Raw genomic sequence first — 19,957 nt, 5'->3', positions numbered from 1 at the left:
CTTTTGATTCAGCCAGTTATTGTGAACACATTTAAGTACATGAACACTGTCAATTATATAAAACAGTGGTCGAATAGGATCAGTTGGATGTTGGTACACAATACTAATTTTTGGAGGATTAGCAAAATATGAAAGAGCTCGTCTGTTTACAGCATTATTATCTGTAGCAACACATATTACACGAAAACCTAAATTTTCTAAACCTTTTATTATTTTCATAATATATCCATGCAAAAATTGCACTGATAATGATTTTACTGGGACAATACTTATAACATCTTTATATGAAGATCTAATACTCTGCAGCATAAAACACTAGAATACTCTAGCATAAAACACTAGAAACTCTGCAGCATAAAACACTGCAGCAGAATTAGCTTTTTCACAATTATATGCCATTCCTATTAGATTTCCACCTTTGAAATCTAAGAATGGCTTAATGTGAATTTCGTCAACCATTAAAGTGACATACTTATCGTTTTCATCTAAAAAGAGAATTTTTTCCTTAGCATAATTCAGGAAATTTTCAGGAATTTGCTCCACTTTAGGATCAACATTATCAGAATACAATCTTTTCAATGTAGAAGGATGTGGCAAAGTAACATATGCACTATTTCTTAAAAATTTATAGCAATGTGGAGAGATTGAAAACATCAAACTTGATAATATTAATAGATCAGAACTATACCTATTGTTATTTTTATGCAAAAGGAGTAATGACATCTGCTCAAATATAAACTGAACTACTTTCTTTTTATGTTCAGGAGCATTTTTTTCTATTTCACGAAGAAGGCCTTGAGTTAGGAATAATAAATTTTTAAAGCTGTTTTCATTATTATCACCTTTAATTTTTGCAACTTCTTTAAGCAATGAACAGAGATTATGCACATTATTAATTTTTAAAGGGAATTCATGGTTACTAACTTTTGTTAATGGAATATCTCTAAAACATGCTTTCACTTGCAGATCATCATGGATAACAACTGATGCAGAAATAAAAGGAGCAGATTCTGTGCTGACCTGTAGAAAAAATATACTATTTTCTTTAATCACAATTGTTAAATCAACAGGTATCTTGACATTTTTTAGACATGATTAAAGCTCACTCAGATTACTATAACAGTATTTCTTTTCATATACTTGCTGTTCTGCTATGTTTTCAGATATTGCTGCTTCAAGTTGCTCACTTTCCATTCTCTCTTTTTTCTTCAGCGGCTCTTCATGAGATGATTTTGTTGAAGACAAATATTTGGGGCAAGCACTGAAAATTGAAGGAACTGCATTTTCTTTCAATAGTACTTTTTTTAATGGAACTTCCATTTTCTTCCCCGTTTTTTAATCGTAGTATTCAGAAACCCGCTGAAAATCTTTCTCATGAAAATGTAATTCACAGACCTAAATCTCCGCAAATGTAAACATAGACCTAATTACTAATTTTAAAGTAATAAAAGTAGGATTTCTAGTAATGCAATTTATATTTTAACAAAACAGTTAATAGCAAGCATATGTGTGTTTGTCTCCCACTCGGGAGGAAAGGGGGAGAAATGAATTCCTAGTGACATAAGTTTTAATAATATTTGAATTTTCATGTATTAAGAATTTAAATTATTTATTATTTTACGCAAAACTGTGCACTTTATATTACAATTTAAAAAACCATAAGCATTTTATTGCCTTCACAGTTTCTTTAGAAAATTTTTTAATACCAAAATATATTAAATAGTAAGTTAAATAATTTCATTTTCTACCATATACGTATGAAGTTGAAAGTTCCAAGTTATAAAATTTGTCAAAAAGTAAAAAATTGGAGATTTTAAAAAGTAAGTGAATATTCAGCATACAATTTGATACATAATTATTAACCATACAATTCGATACATAATTATACTTATTGATACGTTATTACACAATGTTATACATAATGTATACTATAGAAATGAAATTCCTTAATATTAACGTATCCATTCTTTTAAATACAGAAGCAATTACCTTAATAAATTTCAAGTTAGGCTTAACTTACTCGAGAATACTTGGAAATGGTAAAATTTTCTCGTGGTATCAATTTTAACCATCTATGTAGAGCATCTTGTTGCTTAGGAAATCTATATACTGACACTTTAGGACCGTCAGTATAATTTCCTCAGCATAACGGCACACAGCACTTTAAAGGCATAATGGAAATCGAAAAAAATATTAGTATTAAATTAAGAAGACGTGGTTCACTAACGCGCCTTCTCACGACCAAGGACAAAATTCCCCTAACTTGCTAATGCCATCTAGATGGCCTTGGTTTAAGGGCGATCTTTTGCACCCCACTGAGAAAGGCCAACAGTTTGTGACATCACTAAACTATGAGCCTTCAGTAGGGAGGCTTGTATTTAAGAAGGTGTTGACAGAGTACACTGTCTCGTTGGATTTGATTTTTTTCCCCAACCTTTTCATAATCACTATCTGAAAAATCGTTGCTTTTGCTATCTTCCATCATTGCCATTATTTTATTTTTTTCCAACACATGCATCCTTCTTTATACATTACTAATCCACAAGCCAACGTATACTGTACAATAGGGAAACACGCGACCAGCCCCTACAAAAGAACCGTGCAACCAACAAAATTTGGCAAACTGCCAATCAAAGCTAAATATTTCCTTTCATTTCCTCCAGACCGAGTAAAACCGTGATAAGAGAAATCATACTAACAAATTCTGCTTCGCCCGAGTTTTCTCGGGATAATAAGTAACTGCAATATATACGAACCCGAGATAACTCGGGATAATCAGGCGAGCGGTTAATATTTATTACTTTACTTTATTAAACATTCCTTTCAATGTAAATTGTTTAAGTTGCTTTATTTTGTATGCTAATACTTTCTCTTTAATTCTGTAGACAGACGAATTATCTTGTTCAGTCATGAACTTCCATTGCTCGAATCCTGTAATTGCTGTGTCAAGAATTCTAACCGACTTGTCAATCAAAATTTTTTCATTTTCAGTACCCTCTCTGTCACTTTCTTCACTATCGGTAGCAGTTTTTTTGGATCTAGAACCATATTACAGATTTCCATGTCTGTTAATTGATTGATGACTGGGGCATTGTCATTGCAATAAAAAACTCGTCATTTCTTTGCAAAATTCATTAATTAGAAAATTTTATCTTTGGTTTGCAATATCCGAAAACCTTCAAATTCCCATCTGTCATCATCATCATCCTTACCATGAAATATGGTAGCTGGTCATAAATTATGGCAAGCCTTTTTTAAAGCATTTGGAAACACATCCTCCCATGATCTTGCGATGCTCCACACAGCAGATTTTATTCTAAATATTTAAAAATTTCTTGACTAGTCTTGCCATTATTAAAAAAAAAAAAAAAAAAAATTAGCATGGATTTTGAAAATGCCTACTTTATATTTGCATTTCAGCCCAGCACTATTCCTATCTTCATAGGCTGAATGATGGATGTATAATTTGGAGGAAAGAGTAACATGGATACATTATCTTTCATTAAAACATATAGTGAAGTATGAGCCAAACAGTTGTCTGCAATTAGGATTATTTTTGCGTCATCAGGTAAACAAACGGAATTCAAATGTTGCCAAGCCTCAGGCATGAAATGATTTTAAAATCAATTCATTAATGTTTGTGTCATCCATGTTTTTTTATTTGTACAATATATAGTAGAGAAAATCTCTACTCCTTTAAATGCTGGAGGTCATGTATTTTTCCCGATTATGAAAAGTTTATACTTGTGCGTTCCTGCAGCATTTGTGCATGTTAAAATTGTTAGTCTCACTTTGGAATCTTTGACACTAGTTGAAGCCTTTTCTGTAGAGATTGCTACAGTATTTCTTGGTACATATTGTCAGAAAAGACCAGTTTCATCAGCATTGTAAATTTGTCCTGGAGATAACTTTTCATTATTAATGAATTCATTTACAAATAGTTCAGCAGCTTCCATATCAGCTAAAGCCTTTTCACCTGAAATTTTTCAGTGCCTTATACAATGGCAATTTTTAAGTTTGGTTAACCAACCTGTCAAATATGTGTACTCAGCTTTTAAGTTAATATCTTGAAATATTTTGGCTTGAGCCATTAGCATTGGGGCCGTCAGTGGCACGTCCTTGCTGCAACATTGGCTGACCCATTCAGTTATCACTTTGTCATGATCGTCACTTTTAGCATAATAAATAATTTTTCTGTTATTCATTGTGAGTGGAGTGTTGGAATCCACAAAATATTCAAAAAGTTACTTTTTCGGTTTTCTTACACAGTCCGTAATCCGGACTCATCAGGACTTCGATTCTGGATTAGGGTTTTTTCCGGATTATAGATCATCAATTTAAATCTGGTAAGATGGCATGCAGAAATTATACAATTAAAAATATGAAACTGTAATTTATGAAATAAAGTGCAATTATGATCTAAAGGGTATCAAAATTTTCAAAAAAAGCTTAATATTTATTTGTTTACTTTATTAAACATTTCTTTCAATGTAAGTTGTTTAAGTTGCTTCATTTTTTGTGCTAATACTTTCTCTTTAATTCTATAAACAGACATAATTTCTTGTTCAGTTACAAAGCTCCACTGTTCAAGTCCTGTAATTGCTGTGTCGAGAATACTGACTAACTTGTCAATCGAAATATTATCATTTTCAATAACCTCTCTGTCACTTTCTTCACTATCAGAAGTGCGCATTAAACACGCATGTGTAAATGCATTACACGCATGCATAAAGCATACAAAAAAAAGTTTGTGGCTTTGAGGTCCGGATTATAGACCATTCTGGATAATGGATGTCCGAGTTACGGACTTTGTACTGTATCATATACATTTCCTTATGCCATATTATTTCCTCTTCAATACTGACTTTCCAGTGCCTTACTCCTTGTGTAGCATAATGCTGAGGCGGATATACCTTTATTCATTTTTTGCAGCAATTCCAATTTTTGTTTAATGGACATCAAAACATGCTTTCGCTTTGTAGATCCTGTTGCAGCTCCAGAAATAGAAACTCTTTTCGATATTATTGAAAGTTCAAACTTAATTTTCATAAAATTACTGTAATAATAACAGCCTGTAAAAAATAATATGCTGGATCAAATCAGAAAGTTAAGGAGCAGCATAATCTGCTGTATTAACTGAAATTCCTTGGAATCAGTAAAGAATAATTTTAGCCTAGCTTAAAAATGTTTTTTTTTTTTTTTTTTTACATTATTGGCTATGTAACATGAGATTGGAGATGAAAGACAAGTTGTTCCAGTAAATTTTCTTTTGTTTCTATTGCGCTCAGAGACAGTTAAGCCTAAAATATATTTTTTAAATTATTTATTATACTAACATCTATTTCTTGTTCATTCTTAAGGGTTATCAGAGTCCTGAATAAAAAAATTTCCACATCGAGGGCAGGCACTAGATATCTTACCGCCTGATCTCTGCAGGTCCTAAATTCTGCAACCAAGTTCCTCCCTAAGTTCTAAATTTTTGCTGCCCCTAAACTTTGGATCCCAGTGCTTTTCCTAAATTATAAAAATTTGTCATCTCTTAATTTTGCCGCTCGGTGCTTCTCCAAATTCCAAACAGTTTGTCTTTTCTAAATTCTGCCACCCGATGCAGCCATATAAGCTCTGACCCCGGTTCTGGGTTTATGTGAATAATTTATCAGTTATTCTTAATTCAAATAGCACTAAATGTGATCTTTTGGACTATGAGTTTCATTAACAAAATCTATTTTTAGCATATGAAAAGAATGTTTTGTCAAATTTTTCCTTGTCAACATTTCTTAGCTCATTAAGCTTAAATCTGTGATCACCGCTAAGCATAATGTCAGCATAAAAGGTTACCATGCAGTTTGTTATTCAGTTACTAATGTAAAAAAAATTGTTTAGGCATCACTGTATGAGTCATTACTCAAGCTGTCATGTGTTGATAAATATGCAGTGATGAAAGCAAAATATAATAAATAATGATTCGCCAGGTTGGTGTCAGAGATATAAAGTTTTAGTAAGTGTAAAATTAATGATCCTTCTATGTACTAGAAATTTTTGGTTTGAGATGTATGTCAAGCAGATACATAGTTAGGTAGCCAAATTATTGATCACACAAATTTATGCTAAGATGATTGTTTCTTCAACAATGAGGTAAAATTAAGTAAAATTAAGAATCTGGACTCTCCATGTGTTTTATTATGGAGGAGGAAAAATGAAATGTGCATGCGTAAAGCAATCAAGGGGGAAAAAAAGATTGTTGTTGGTTTTGAGGTCTGGATTTTTAAGTCATTGCGGATATTGGACGTCTGGATCTCAGGCTTTGTACTGCAGCTTAGTTATATACCGATTTTCAATTATCTTGGCTTAAGATATTTTTGAATAATGTAAAGTGATTTTCATTTATGCATCATACTTCAAAAGATACGTCCATTTATGTATTACAGAAAATTTTCACTAGACATTTTTCTTAACAAGCTTTCTCATTGTGCCTTTCTATAAAACTGTTATTGAAGATCATTTGAATGAATGTAGAAGAATGGTGGAAGATAAGATAAAATTTCTATCCTGTACTTTGTCTTTGGTAGTGTAATAATTTTGCATTCTTTTAATTTCAGAATGCTGTTTCTTTCGTGTACTTGCATAAATTTCTACAGAATTTGGGAATTATTCATTGTGGGAAGAGCGAAAGACAAATAGTTCACTAGATAGCACATGTTAAATAATAATAACTGATGCTATTAATAAACTTTGTTGGATGTTGAAAAATATCCTTAAAAGATATATTAAAATTATTGAAAGAAGGCCTCTTTATTTAGAAAATGAAACTAAAAATGATTTACCACTGATATATAAATAGTGATAAAAACATTATGCGACATAAAATGGATTGAATAGTTTTGAAGGATTATGAATATCTCTGAAAATGTAGCAACAATAGAATTAAGAGGTATTCAAGAAAGTGCAAGTGAACTTCTGCATGGTTATGAAGAAGAGACTGATACTGAAGATTATTTAATGAGAAATTCACACTGTGTCAGTAAAGTAATGGAAATTTTGTAAATTCCTGTCACTACATTAAATTTTTGTATAATATGCATTTCAACAGTTTTGTGAAGAAAGACAAAAAGAAAGCATTACTAATTTCACAACGTTTTAAAACTGTAAACGTAAATAAATATACAGTTTAAATTTCAAAGTTTTCAAAGAATAAACAAAGCTTAGTGTACCCAGTTATTTTTTTTTCAGTCTGCATGTGCTATTTTGATTGATCTCTGTAATAACTAAATAAGTGATATTAGAAGAAGGGATCAAATACATAATTGATATAAATACATAAATTATGTTTGCTTTTATGGTCTATGTATAAGTATGTATGCTAGTATTTTTAAATTGGCATATATTTACATAAATTTCTATTTTAAAAGATGCATGTATTTATAACTCTGTAATTATTAATATTTACATATAAATAAAACAAATCTCCTGCATTGAGGCGTTTTTTAATGTGTTTCAAATAGTGTTTTTGGCTTATGAAACAATTTTTTGAACTGCAAGTTTCCTGACATAACTATATAAATTTCTGAATATTTGACTATTTTTTTTATTTTTCATTATCAGGGTTGTTACAATAAAGTTGTTGATTTTGTAAATCAGAACTTGGGAGCTATTTTTGGAGGTGCTGTAGGCCTAGCTTGCTTTCAGGTATGTGTAGCTTTTATAAATATAAAATATGAAGTGCTTTTTAATTATAAAATACTGGTGTAAAAATTATATGAACTGCATCCACTTTAGAGTATAGAAGCATCTGTGGAGTATTTTTATTTTATCAGAATGTAGATAACAATGCATAACATAAGCCAGTTTCCCTTAAAAGTCCTGCATGAAGGCATCCCACACCTTAATCCTCTGAGTGCATGACTGGCTTTATCCTATCATGAGATGTTTGTCAGATTTTTGTCACTTGTTATATATTAGCTTATAATTTAAGATATTTTGCTTTCTTACTTTCATTAATAATATAAATGTCATCTTGATGAATGTAAGTTTAGAGGATTAAGCAGATAGCCCTCCCATGCTTTGGCTTATTTAAAGAAACAAAATGTGTGAGATTACATTTACAAATTGGATTTCATTTTATCATAATTGATTCTATTTTGAATTATTCTTGTTATAATTTAAATTTTTTAAAAAAGTGTCTTGTTGCATTTATAATGGGTTCATAATAGATTGAATGCAGACAGAACTGATGATAGCTTGATAAAATTTATTTTACCTTAAGAAACACTTCACACTTCTAGAACATTCCACAAAAATACTCATACAGAATACAATCAGTGGTTGCACTTTAAACTACTAAGAACAGAGCACCATGTAAAGCAAAGTGCATCTAAAGAGTGAATCTAAGACGGGTATCTCAATATTCAGTTCAGCTCTGAACTAAAAACTGAGAGCAGATGCTCCCTCTACTTTTTTATAGTTTTCACTCAGCTGCCAAGAAATCTGTAGTACTTTTCAAAATTACTGAAAGGCATATGAGGGCCGGATACAGTTACAGCTCCTTATAGCATCAATTACCGTACTCATTATACTTTTGCAGGGACTGGACCAAAATATCGTCAAGGTTGTCAATGTTTGACAACAAAAATTAGTTGCCAAAATTGTTGTCAGCTTGGTAGTATTTCGCCAAACTAGTGAGATGACCATTTACTCAATGTCAAAAAGAATTGCCCCTGTAGTCTTACTTTTTTTGCAAGCTTCGCTTCTTTAGTTTTCATGTTATATATATATATGTTATGTATAAATTATGTATTATTACACTACAATTATTTGTTATATGTACAAAATTCGTAATAGTATGTTATTGAAGCTTTGGCTTAAATATTGTTGTTTTTTGTTAATTTAATAGTAAATGAAATTCATTATCTTGAAAAATCATATAAAATCATGCATTACATAACAAGAAGCTAAATTTTTGTCTGTCAGTGGATGATAGTACTAGACATTTTGATTTTTATGCAGATATGTTTATAACTTATAAACTTTCCATTTCAAGAAATTACCTAATAATTATTTATGTTTACATAGCTTATGTATTAAGAGAGGTAGAGTCAATTATTCAAATAAGATAATTAATTATCTTAAATTTGATGATTTAAAAAGCTGTTTTTCGTTATTTTAGCTAGAATTTTTCCTTCATTTTGTCCTAATTTTATTTTTATTTATAATTTTGATTTCTGAAACTGGAGAGGTTATGATACTGTTAATTTTTTTCACTTTATTTTTAACTTTTAACGTATAAATTTGTTTTCTCGTGATTTTATAATTAGTGTTGCTTTTTAATATCATTATGCACACACTCTATTGCGTTTTAAAATTTAAATCTGATACCATATTTAAATAAATATGAGTACAAAAATTTGTAATCTTCATAAGGATCAACTAAATTGAAAGACTTATTGAGTGAATTGTAATTGAAGAGCAAACTTTTAGAATTTCTAGCTAAAATAAAGAAAAACAGCTTTTTAAATCATCAAATTTAAGATAATTATCTTATTTGAATAATTGACTCTACCTCTCTCAATACATAAGCTATGTAAACAAATAATTATTAGGTAATTTCTTGAAATGGAAATACATTCATTTTGTTTAAGGAATATTCAGTTAATAAACTGTTTTGTGTTATAATAATAGTTGGTTAAAACAATTACATAAAATATTTGCTAGCTTTAACCTGTTTTGTGCTATAATAATAATAGCTGGTTAAGGATTACATATATTTATATAAAATATTTGTTGGCTTTAACTTTTACTATGTGTGAATTTTCTTCTCTTAATATATATATATATATATATTTTTTAGCTTTTGGGTGTAATATTAGCTTGCTGTCTTGGCAAATATATTGATAAAGCCAAATATGAGCCAATGGGATAATTTTATGAGTAAGTTCTTTTAGAATCTTAACATAAGTTTTTAATGTTTTTTTTTAATTTGAAATGTATTGATTTTTCTTTTATGTAACAGTTTTTTAAAATTTAATGCTCCTTAAAGAAAACAAATTTACAGTGGTGCTGAACATAATCTTAATGTATGCAATCCATTCTAAGATAGCATTTCTGCACCTTTTAAAAAAAATATGCAGGACATGATTTTTAATAGGATAATATGGAATAATTTTAATCCCTTCTTGAATTTGATTCGAAATAAAGAAGCATTGTAAAAAAAGAGGCAAATAATATTAAATACATCTCTATGTTGGAAATGTTAAAACTTTTATTATTTGTAAGATTGTTTGCACCTATGGTGTTATATATGCATACAATTTTAAGTTTTTAGTTTAGTATATGTATTCTTGGTTATTCATTAGAAAGGAATGTCTCAACTGCTCTTCATCTTGTCTCACATCTTCTTTTTTTGGGGAGGGGAGGTCCAGTTTTCTAAAATATTTTTCTTCTTTCCTCTCTTCAGAATGGTGCTGATGTGTACTGCATGATAGTCATTAAACAGATCTTCCACTCCGTTCCCCTTAATTTGATTGATCTTGGATCTCTTTCTTGCTTGATATCTACTTCATTTTGAATTTTTTGCCCTTCAAAAAAGTTCGTAAGGACAAAAACAAGTGATAGTCAGAGGGTGCTAAGTCTGGGGAATATGGTATATGTGTCAGAATTTCCCAGCCTAGTTCTGCAATTTTTTGACGAGTCCCCAAAGCAGCATGTGGCCTAGCATGATCATGATGCAGTACGATGTCCTCCTTGTTGAAAATCGCTGGCCTGTTTTCTTGGACTGTTGTGTCTAAATTGTCTAATTGCTGACAGTACTTCTCCGAATTGAGCTTTTTTTTCAGTTTTAAAAGTTCATAATGTACTGGTCCTCACCATATACACCACATTCTCCTTATTCAGAGTCATATTTGGTTTAGAGGTGGGAGGGCTGGGTTTCTGGGTTCACAATATGCCCTTTCCCTTACGATGTTTCTATCGGTGATCCACTTTTCATTCCCAGTTATCATCCGGTTCAAAAAAGGCTTCATTTTGTTCAGAGCAAGCAGAGATGTGCATATGACGACTCGATCATCAAATTCTTCCGACTTAATTCATATGGCGCCGATCTTGAATATTTCCACACCAATCCTATCATTCGAATATGGTTTGCTGAGCTGAATTAAGCCTTTTTGCGATCTCCGATGTTATCACAAAAGGATCTTGCACCAACATGGTCGTAACAACACCATCGCTGATAAAAGATGATCGCCCAGAACGTGGCTTATCAGAAAGTTCAAAATCACCTGTTTCAAATTTTTTGAACTATCTTCTGCATGCCTTATCAGAAACTGTACCTTCACGAACACTTTCAATAAATTTCTACATGCTTCTGTAGCATTTCTTCCTTGTTGAAATTCGTATAAAATACAGCTGCGTAAATGAACTTTATTAGTGGCCAAGGGTATACTATCGCTTCACACTTAAGACTAACGTGAATCAACTTTGTTTTAGTTAACTTGCTACTTCACTATGTATACATTAAGCGATAAAAATAGAGAACCGAACATACAGCAAATAAATGTGCTTACGTGTCAAAAATTGTCATAAAAAGGATATAACTTTCCAATAGACCGAATAGTTATGGGATACCCTCGTACTCTCCAGGTGATCTTCCTTAAAATTGGGGTGGAAATAGAAGTTCAACCTCCTTGAGGCTCTGGCTCATTAATCCAGGAAATTCATAGACAAGGCAATAACATCTATAGGTAGTTATATCATTCAGCAGATCTTTTACTAATAAGTGATGGATAAAAAATAGGCACTATTTATATTGAAAATGACTAAAAACCAACAAAGTAAAATAAACTAATATAGACTTGGTAGAAGTTGATTCTATACATAACTTAATAGCAGTCATTCCTAAGGCTTCTGCCACTGAGAGACAAATTCAGACTCAGTGGAACTTGATTACTTGGATTTTCGGAAATATAAGCTTCTGATTGCTTTACAGTTACAAAAAATTGTTTGCAAAGTTTTAAATTCAGCAATGCTTTACCAGCAATTTTTCTTTTAAAAAAATTAGTTTGAAAAGATAAATTTCAAATTTATTTATGTCGTTTTACGACCATATTTCATCAAAATGAAATTTTTGATAAGCTTGCCAGTTAATCAAATTTAAAATATGAAAATTTAGATGGATATGCAAATGTTACCATTAAGTTTAAGAATACAAAATAGAGAGCATGTGCCAACTTTGCCCTTTAATCATTTAGCTAAGCTATTTGAAATAATATTAAAAAAACACCATTTTGCATGCTAAAATGTATAGGATCGAGACATTTTTTAAAGATTAAATTTTGTTATGAAATTAAAATTCATTTCTTTAGACCTGTGAAAATTAATTATCAAACCAGCCACCTTGTGCATGAACATTACCTTAAAATTAACAGCAAGGGTATAGTTTAATAAATACTGCACATTGCATGGACATGCAATTAAATCCATTCTATTGGGTGATATGCATTTCTTTCCTATGCATACCGTATTGCTTTTTATGATCAGATACATATATATCGGGTTTTAACGAAAGTTTCCTGCCACTGCAAATATAATCTGTGTAAACAGTTGGCATTGGCATGTTTAATCATACTTTGTCAAATAATTTTTGGTATTTGAAAGAGAGAGACTTCCTTTTAAACACTGTATTGTGAAATAAAAGAAAAAGTATTATTAAGTACAAGATATCTGAAACGGAACTATCATGTTACCAGATTAGAACCATAATTTACTTCCAGTTCTGTTGCAAAAAGTCAGCTACAGAATGTTGTTAAATCATGTCTATAGCTTTAGGTACTAATGTTGTTTCATATGACACTGTGAAGGTTTGGTACTGAAAGTTCAAAAACATGGACTGTAACAATGAAGAAGCAGAACACTCTGTCTGGGCTACTGATGAGGCCCGCCTACAAATACTTGTGGAAGAAGACCAATATGCCACCACTCGAGATCTTGCTACGGATTTAGACCTTGTTGCATGTCCATTAGTCGCTCAATGCATCGCAAAAATGTGATGTCTAAGTTCAATTGCTGTGTGCCGCATGAGCTGACTCTGGCAGATAAGGACAAACATGTTTGGGCCTGAACTAATCTGCTCTAATATCAACACAAGGACAAAATTCTGGACCGGATCGTAACTTGTGACAAAAAGTGGATTTACTTCAATAACACGGCTGAAAAGGTGTTGGTTTGTGCACAGTGAGCCTGTTGGCAGCATCCCAAAATGCAATTTGACTAACAAAAAGATCATGCTTTTTATCTGGTGGGATTGTCGTAGTATTATCCACTAAGAGTATCTGGAAAAAGGTAAAACCCTCGACAGTAAAGTGTACAGCAAGATGTTAATCCGTGTTGATGCTGCTATCAAGGGAAAATGTCGAACTGAGTTCCGGCACAGAAGGGTAATGTTCCATCAGGATAGTGCAAGACTGCATATATTTGCATTCACCAGCTGAACTCTGTACGGTCTTGAATGGTATCTTTTACTACACCACCATATAGCCCTGATATCACTCTGGGCTTCTACCTTTTATCATATCACTTTGGGCTTCTACCTTTTTTCATAGCTGCAGCTACATCTTCTGGTGCTATCCGCTGTGCTGCACAAGACGTCTGAAATGAGGTTTTTGGATTCACGACCACCAAGTTTTTTAGCAGTGTATTATGAAATTTTTAAAAAAGTATCATTAAATACAAGATATCTTAAATGGAAAAAAATTGTTTTTGGCTTTGAAAAACTACCAAAACAGCTAAAAATTACAGATTTGGGTGGTGATTACTACGTGTGCTAAATGTACTGTTTTAATGTTTGATTTGTATGTCTTTCAGAATGAAATCACATTAACATTTGTTAAGCTTTTGATCTCAAAATGTAATTTTTTTTTTTTACATTGGCCAGTTCTTGAAACATCTTTTTTAGTGTAGCTAAAGTCAGATGCTTTAGGAATCCTATGGTGGAGATAAAGTAATTTTAAAAAACATTATTCAGTTATTTTCTTTGGTGATTTGCAGTCGTATTCTCTAGTGTTCATATGGTCTAATGATCATTTTTATTTATAGTAACAAAAAAGTAAATTTATTACAGTTATAGTATTCTAATTTTGTAATATTATCCTGAGTTCAATAAATTTATTTTTTGATTATTTCAGCAGTACTTTAATTATTCTATATGTGTAAAATATTTTTCAATTTTTAAAAAATAATTATCAAAATCATGTTTATTAGATTTAGAAATTGCGAGCATTTATTTTTATCATTTTATTTCATAAGCTTAATCTTATTTTGTTCTTTACAGGTTTATAAAGTTACTATTGAAATATATATTCTTGCTAAACATTCTTTTTGATGTCTCTTGGTCACAGTGCTTGGTCAATCTCATTGGAATCACTTTTGATGTTCCATTTCACAATGTTCTATTTGTTATATTTATACCCCCACAGTATATTCTTTTATGCATTTTAAAAATGTTTCTCATTTTGTAAGTGTTTTATATTGAATACTTTTGTTTCTAAAAATCTGATGTTTTGAAACATAGATTTTGGTGTCTTTAAATAGTGCTTAATTCATCATAGCATTTAAAGCTTTTACTAGTACATCTTAAATTTAGATTAAAATTAAAATGATCTTTGGTGAAGAATTTTAATTACTTGGTGATAAACTGATAAGATGGTGTTTGAATTTAAAAATTTGTGTAAAATTGTGAAGATCTAATTTTTCCCCCCAAAGTTAATTATATAAAACTGTAAGTATAGTAATTATATAAAATGCAGCTAACTTTTAAAATTCAGTGATGCATTTACATCTACATTAAAGTATTATCTATTGAAAATGGATGCATTTTTTTAAACCAAAAATTTGAACTTTTCTTGGCTGTTTTCTGTGAATTTTGAACTATTTCTCTGCACAGTCTTGATGTTATATTTTCAAACTGTGTTTCATGGTGTAAATTTTTATTATATATACTGTATATCTGAATCTAATAAAGAGCTTTGCCAAAAGACAATTTTTATGCATAATTTATTTGCGAAATTTTATATACTGTTTATGACATTCTATATATTATTATTAGGACAGAAGTACTTTAGTATACTAAATGTCATACATTATCTGCAGCATATTATGCTTACAAAAGACATTTTGACTTTTACAATAATTAATGATCCAATATTTTGTTGATTAATAAATTTATTTTTTGTTTTGATCTGTAATATTCAGCATCAAGGATTTGATTGGATTTTTTAGATTATAGCAAAGCAATATGAAGGCCATCTGTCTAAGGGTAGGGTACACCTTTGAAGACATTCTAATGTCCATAATTCTAATGCAAGAGTGATACAAATTGTTTCTTCCAGAGCACAATGTCAACTGTCCATTGCAATGAAAGTTTACAAATTCAAAATCGGTCTGAAGTCACATTCAGACATCTGCTGGACATCCCAAATGCCTGAATAAATTCCTACCTAGTGCTTTCCCCCATCACGTTACTGCATTGCTCATTGCTTTCAGGTGTTGTCAAATGACATGCTAGTGATTCTTTTGAAGCGACTAATAGTAGTTTTGTTATTTTAATGCACCTTCTCTTTCCATTGTTTACTGTCAATGTTTAGCTTTTTGATGCCCGAAGTTGCAATCAGGTCCCAAGGGGGAACTTCACACAGGGTGAAAGCATCCATGAAAGAAGTTCTCGCTTTACTTAAGTAGGTTATTGTTAGCGCTGTAATATTCAATTAGTCATAGGGGAAGGAAAAGCATTCCAGGAGAAATTCGTAGACACAGGCATTTTCGATGTTTGGGGAAAAGATATTTTGCCCTCTCTCGATGCGAAACAGTTAACTTGGACGGAAATGAAATTTGTTACAACATTGCACTTAAGTCTTTCATATTTGTGGTTTGTAATTCAAAAGACATTTTGAAACACACATGGAAGGATAATCATTTTTAAAAATATAATAACACAAAAATGAAAAGGGAACTTGGCTACATTTATCGAGAGCCACAAATAATCCTTCAAAGAGCTGCAGGTTAGCCACCTCTGTATTATATCATTATTATTATCTTTATTAATGAAACATTAACTACCTTTATAACTAAATCTCATTAAGAAATCATGAAGATTTACTGTAAAGCAACTCCAGACTGTTTACTCAACTCTCTTGTCTTGGAGCTGGGTTTTGAGAAAGTATTTTAAGAAAGTTCCGTGGCAGTTTGTATTCTCACACGTAGAGCAGATGCAAACAAATTATGTGGATGGGAAAAATAGCATGTGTACTTTATTTCACATATGGAAGTGCTCTTTAATAGTCAAATTTGGAAAACCCCCAATCCTTTTTTTTTCTCTTTGCTTCATTAAGAGTTTTTACCTCTTAATTTCACTGCTCTTTGATTTCGCCTGTAAAGAACTTAGAACAAGTGAAGTTTAGTTACAGATAATAGATACATTCAATGATGTGCAGATAAAATTAATAGTCATTAATTGGTTTTTAGATACTCATAGTAATTAGATAATGCTGCACAACTCTGCATATTCTCATATCTTACTCCACTCTAAAGTTATTAAATCTAACTTTATTTTTCAGTTAAAAGGTGATATTTTTTTTATTTAGATGGAAATTTATATTTATTAGTCACAGATTTAAATTTGTAAATAAAAGTAATATACAGAATGTTTCAAACAGAATATACATATTAGTGTTATTTTGTCCAAACTATCGACCACTGTGCCTCGGCTTGGCTGTTGGCAAAACGAATACAGTCCTATTTTATATTAATAGCCGCTTAGATGTCATTTATCTTCTGTTTTGCATGGTAACCATCACATATTTAAAATGGCTACTCTGAAGCAGAAACCATTTTGCGTTCTGGAGTTTGCAAAATGCAATTCCGTGATTACAGTGCTAAGATGTTTCAAGTTGAGATACCAAAGTGATCCTCCGAATGAGATCCATTTGCAGATGGTATTGACAGTTTGTAAATACAGGATGTGTATGTAAAGGAAAGAGTTCTGGCTGCCCTCATGTTCCCGATGAAAATGTTGCATGAATTCAAACTGCTTTTCAACATAGTCCTTCAAAATCAACTCATCGTGCCAGTTGAGAGTTACAACTGCCTACAACAACAATTTGGCGTGTTTTGAGATGTCGGTTGGTTATGAGGCCGTACAAGTTACATTTGTTACAGGCTTTGCGTCCTGATGACAAATGCAAACATGTGGCATTTTGTAACCAGATTATTGATGCTGTTGACAATGCTAAGACTTTCGCACAATGCACCGTGTTCAGTGATGAAGCGACGTTTCATGTTAGTAATCATGTAACAAACACAATGTTCGAATTTTGGGGCCTACAGAACCCACATGCAGCTACTGAACATGTATGAGATTCGCCCAAAATCAATGTGTTTTATGCGATATCCTGATCATCTGTTTACGGCCCATTCTTCTTTGATGGAAACACGGTTAACGGTCAGAAGCATCTTGCTATGTTATAAATAGCAGAAATTATGTTACTTGCTAGTTGTTTCCTAGGCTGCACGAAGGCAACTTTTCAACAAGACGGGGCCCCCCTTTACTGGTGTCGCCAAGTGTACGATTATCTGAATGAAACTCTATCGAACTGTTGGATTGGTCATCAAGAAGCTGGTGACTTAGCATGTCTCAGCTGGCCTCCATGGTCACCAGATTTGACTTCTTCCTATGGGGTTTCATTAAAGACAACATTTATGTACCACCACTTCCACAGAACCTGGAAGAGCTGAAGAACCGGATCCGTACTGTCATAACATAGTGACGACGGACATGCTTGCCCGAATATGGGAGGAATTTGAGTATCGATGTGATATTGTTCGTGTCGCTGATGGAGGACATATTGAACATCTGTAATCTGAACTTGAGAGGTTCATACATATGTATGTAAAGTTTCACATTCATATGTCATACTATTTAATAAATATATGCATTCGAAATGCGTATATTCTTTTTGAAACATGCTGTATATGTAGTTTCATTTGTATCTCGTATTTAATGCTTAGTAGAGAATTCACGATTGTTATTCATCTAAAAGTAGTAGTTTAAGTGCTTTGCCATAATTTAAATAACCATGGATAATAACAGGCTGTCCCTATGTTTTAAAACTTACATATGATAATAAATTTGTCGTTGCCCAGTCAGGATAGTGGTTAGGGATCCTGACTGCTATACCGAAAGGTTCAGGTCCTTTGAATCTTGGAAAAGGCGTGGATGTTTGTAAATGTATAATGTCTGTGTAGCATGGGGAATTCTAAATACACAGAGAGCCAGAAGTCCTCTCAAGAGGTTGGTGGTAAGGGAAGAGGGGTGGGAAATCAGACTCGTCCCCCCCTGGGGTGCTCTCTATCAAAATTGGGGGCAGAACTCAGTCAGTCATGATGAACAAACTTATATCATAATCAGCAGAATAATGATAACAACAATGCATCAACAAAGAATAAAGCATGGATTGATACAAATGTTGTAGAAATGAAAAAACTTTTGGGGCTTGTTATCCTAATGGGAATAATAAGAAAACCAGAACAAGACGATTATTGGTCTACTCACCCTGGATTACATATACCTATTTTTGGGAATACTATGCCAAGGAACCGATTTCGGCAGTTATGGAAGTATTGGCACTTCAGTAATAATGAGCATAGCCAACAAAAGCTTTATAAAACAAAACCAGTTTACTCATACCAGGTAGAAAAGTTTCAAAAAATTTATAAACCCGAGAAAGAATTATCACTGGATGAAGGTATCATTCCATGGAGGGGCACGCTATCTTTTCGTACATATAATCCTGCGAAAATTATAAAATATGGAATTTTAGTCCATATGGTGTGTGAGGTGACATCTGGTTATATATGCAATTTAGAAATATATTGCACGCAAGGAAAATCACTAATTGCGACAATATTGTCCCTGCTATCGCCATATTTAAATTTATGGCACGATGTATATATGGAATACTATTACAATAGTGTAAAGGTTGCAGAGGAGTTACTAAAGCATAAAACAAACATCTGTGGCACAATTAGAGTAAACAAAGGAGTGCCAAATCGTTTAAAATCTGCTACATTGAAAAATAAGTCAATGAAATTTCGTAGAAAAAGGAAAATTATGGTACAAAAATGGAATTCAGCCAAAAAATTTATAATGATGATTTCTACAATACATTCAGCAGACATGGTCGAATGTGTGAGTAAAAGAACCAAAAAGAAGTGCATTAAACCAATTTGCATACAAGAGTATAATAAATTTATGAAAGGTGTTGATCATGCCGATCAATACCTATCGTGTTATTCCATACTTTGCAAAACAAAAACAAAAAATGGGAAAAAAAAAAAAAAAAAAGAAGAAGGTTTTATATCTCATAAACTGTGCATTACTCAATGCATTCCAGATATACATAAAAAATTCTGAAAATCCTATTAGATTCAAACAATTTTTACTAAACCTTGCACTAGCATGGATTAATGGAAATGAAGAGGAGCAACAATCAAGAATGGCTGCTGAATGTGATAAAAGATCGCCGAGGTTTGATTCACCAGGCAGACTTACTACGGACATGAGAAAACATAGAATAACACATATTAGTGGTAATAGGAGAATTCAAAACCCGTGAAGGGCCTGAAAAGTCTGCACTGCTGCCAAGAAAAGAAGTTCCACTGCATACATGTGTTCTTCCTGAAACGTTTCTCTGCACGCTGGAAAATGTTTTCAGAATTATCATACTAAAAAGAACTATGGATCCTAGGAGTTAAATTTTTTAAATAAAATGTTTTAGTACTAATTAAAAAATATAATTTGAATAAAATAGAATAAAAATAGTGTAACAGTTATTTTAGTGCTTTCTTTAAAAATAATTATATACCAACTACTTATGTTTAGAAAAATTGCGTAAATATCACCATTGGCAAGCAGTAG

The 19,957-nt window shown here is 31.8% G+C and overlaps 1 protein-coding gene across 1 annotated transcript in view; it reads left to right on the top strand.

The window, feature by feature from the left end:
• Positions 1 to 15,025, top strand: part of LOC118203676 (tetraspanin-6-like) — a 64,706-nt gene extending 49,681 nt beyond the window's left edge. The window contains exons 5-7 of the mRNA XM_035375954.2: positions 7,603 to 7,686; positions 9,845 to 9,924; positions 14,318 to 15,025. Coding sequence (XP_035231845.1) covers positions 7,603 to 7,686; positions 9,845 to 9,916 — 156 coding nt within the window. The 3' untranslated portion in view covers positions 9,917 to 9,924; positions 14,318 to 15,025. The remainder of the gene's footprint in view (positions 1 to 7,602; positions 7,687 to 9,844; positions 9,925 to 14,317) is intronic.
• Positions 15,026 to 19,957: the final 4,932 nt, after the last annotated feature.

This window comes from Stegodyphus dumicola, chromosome 6 (assembly GCF_044657685.1).
Source record: "Stegodyphus dumicola isolate Sdum_Otavi_A_Nest chromosome 6, ASM4465768v1".
NCBI lineage: Eukaryota > Metazoa > Arthropoda > Arachnida > Araneae > Eresidae > Stegodyphus > Stegodyphus dumicola.
Note: the sequence above shows the minus strand (reverse complement) of the source record. Positions and strands in the feature narration are given on the sequence as shown.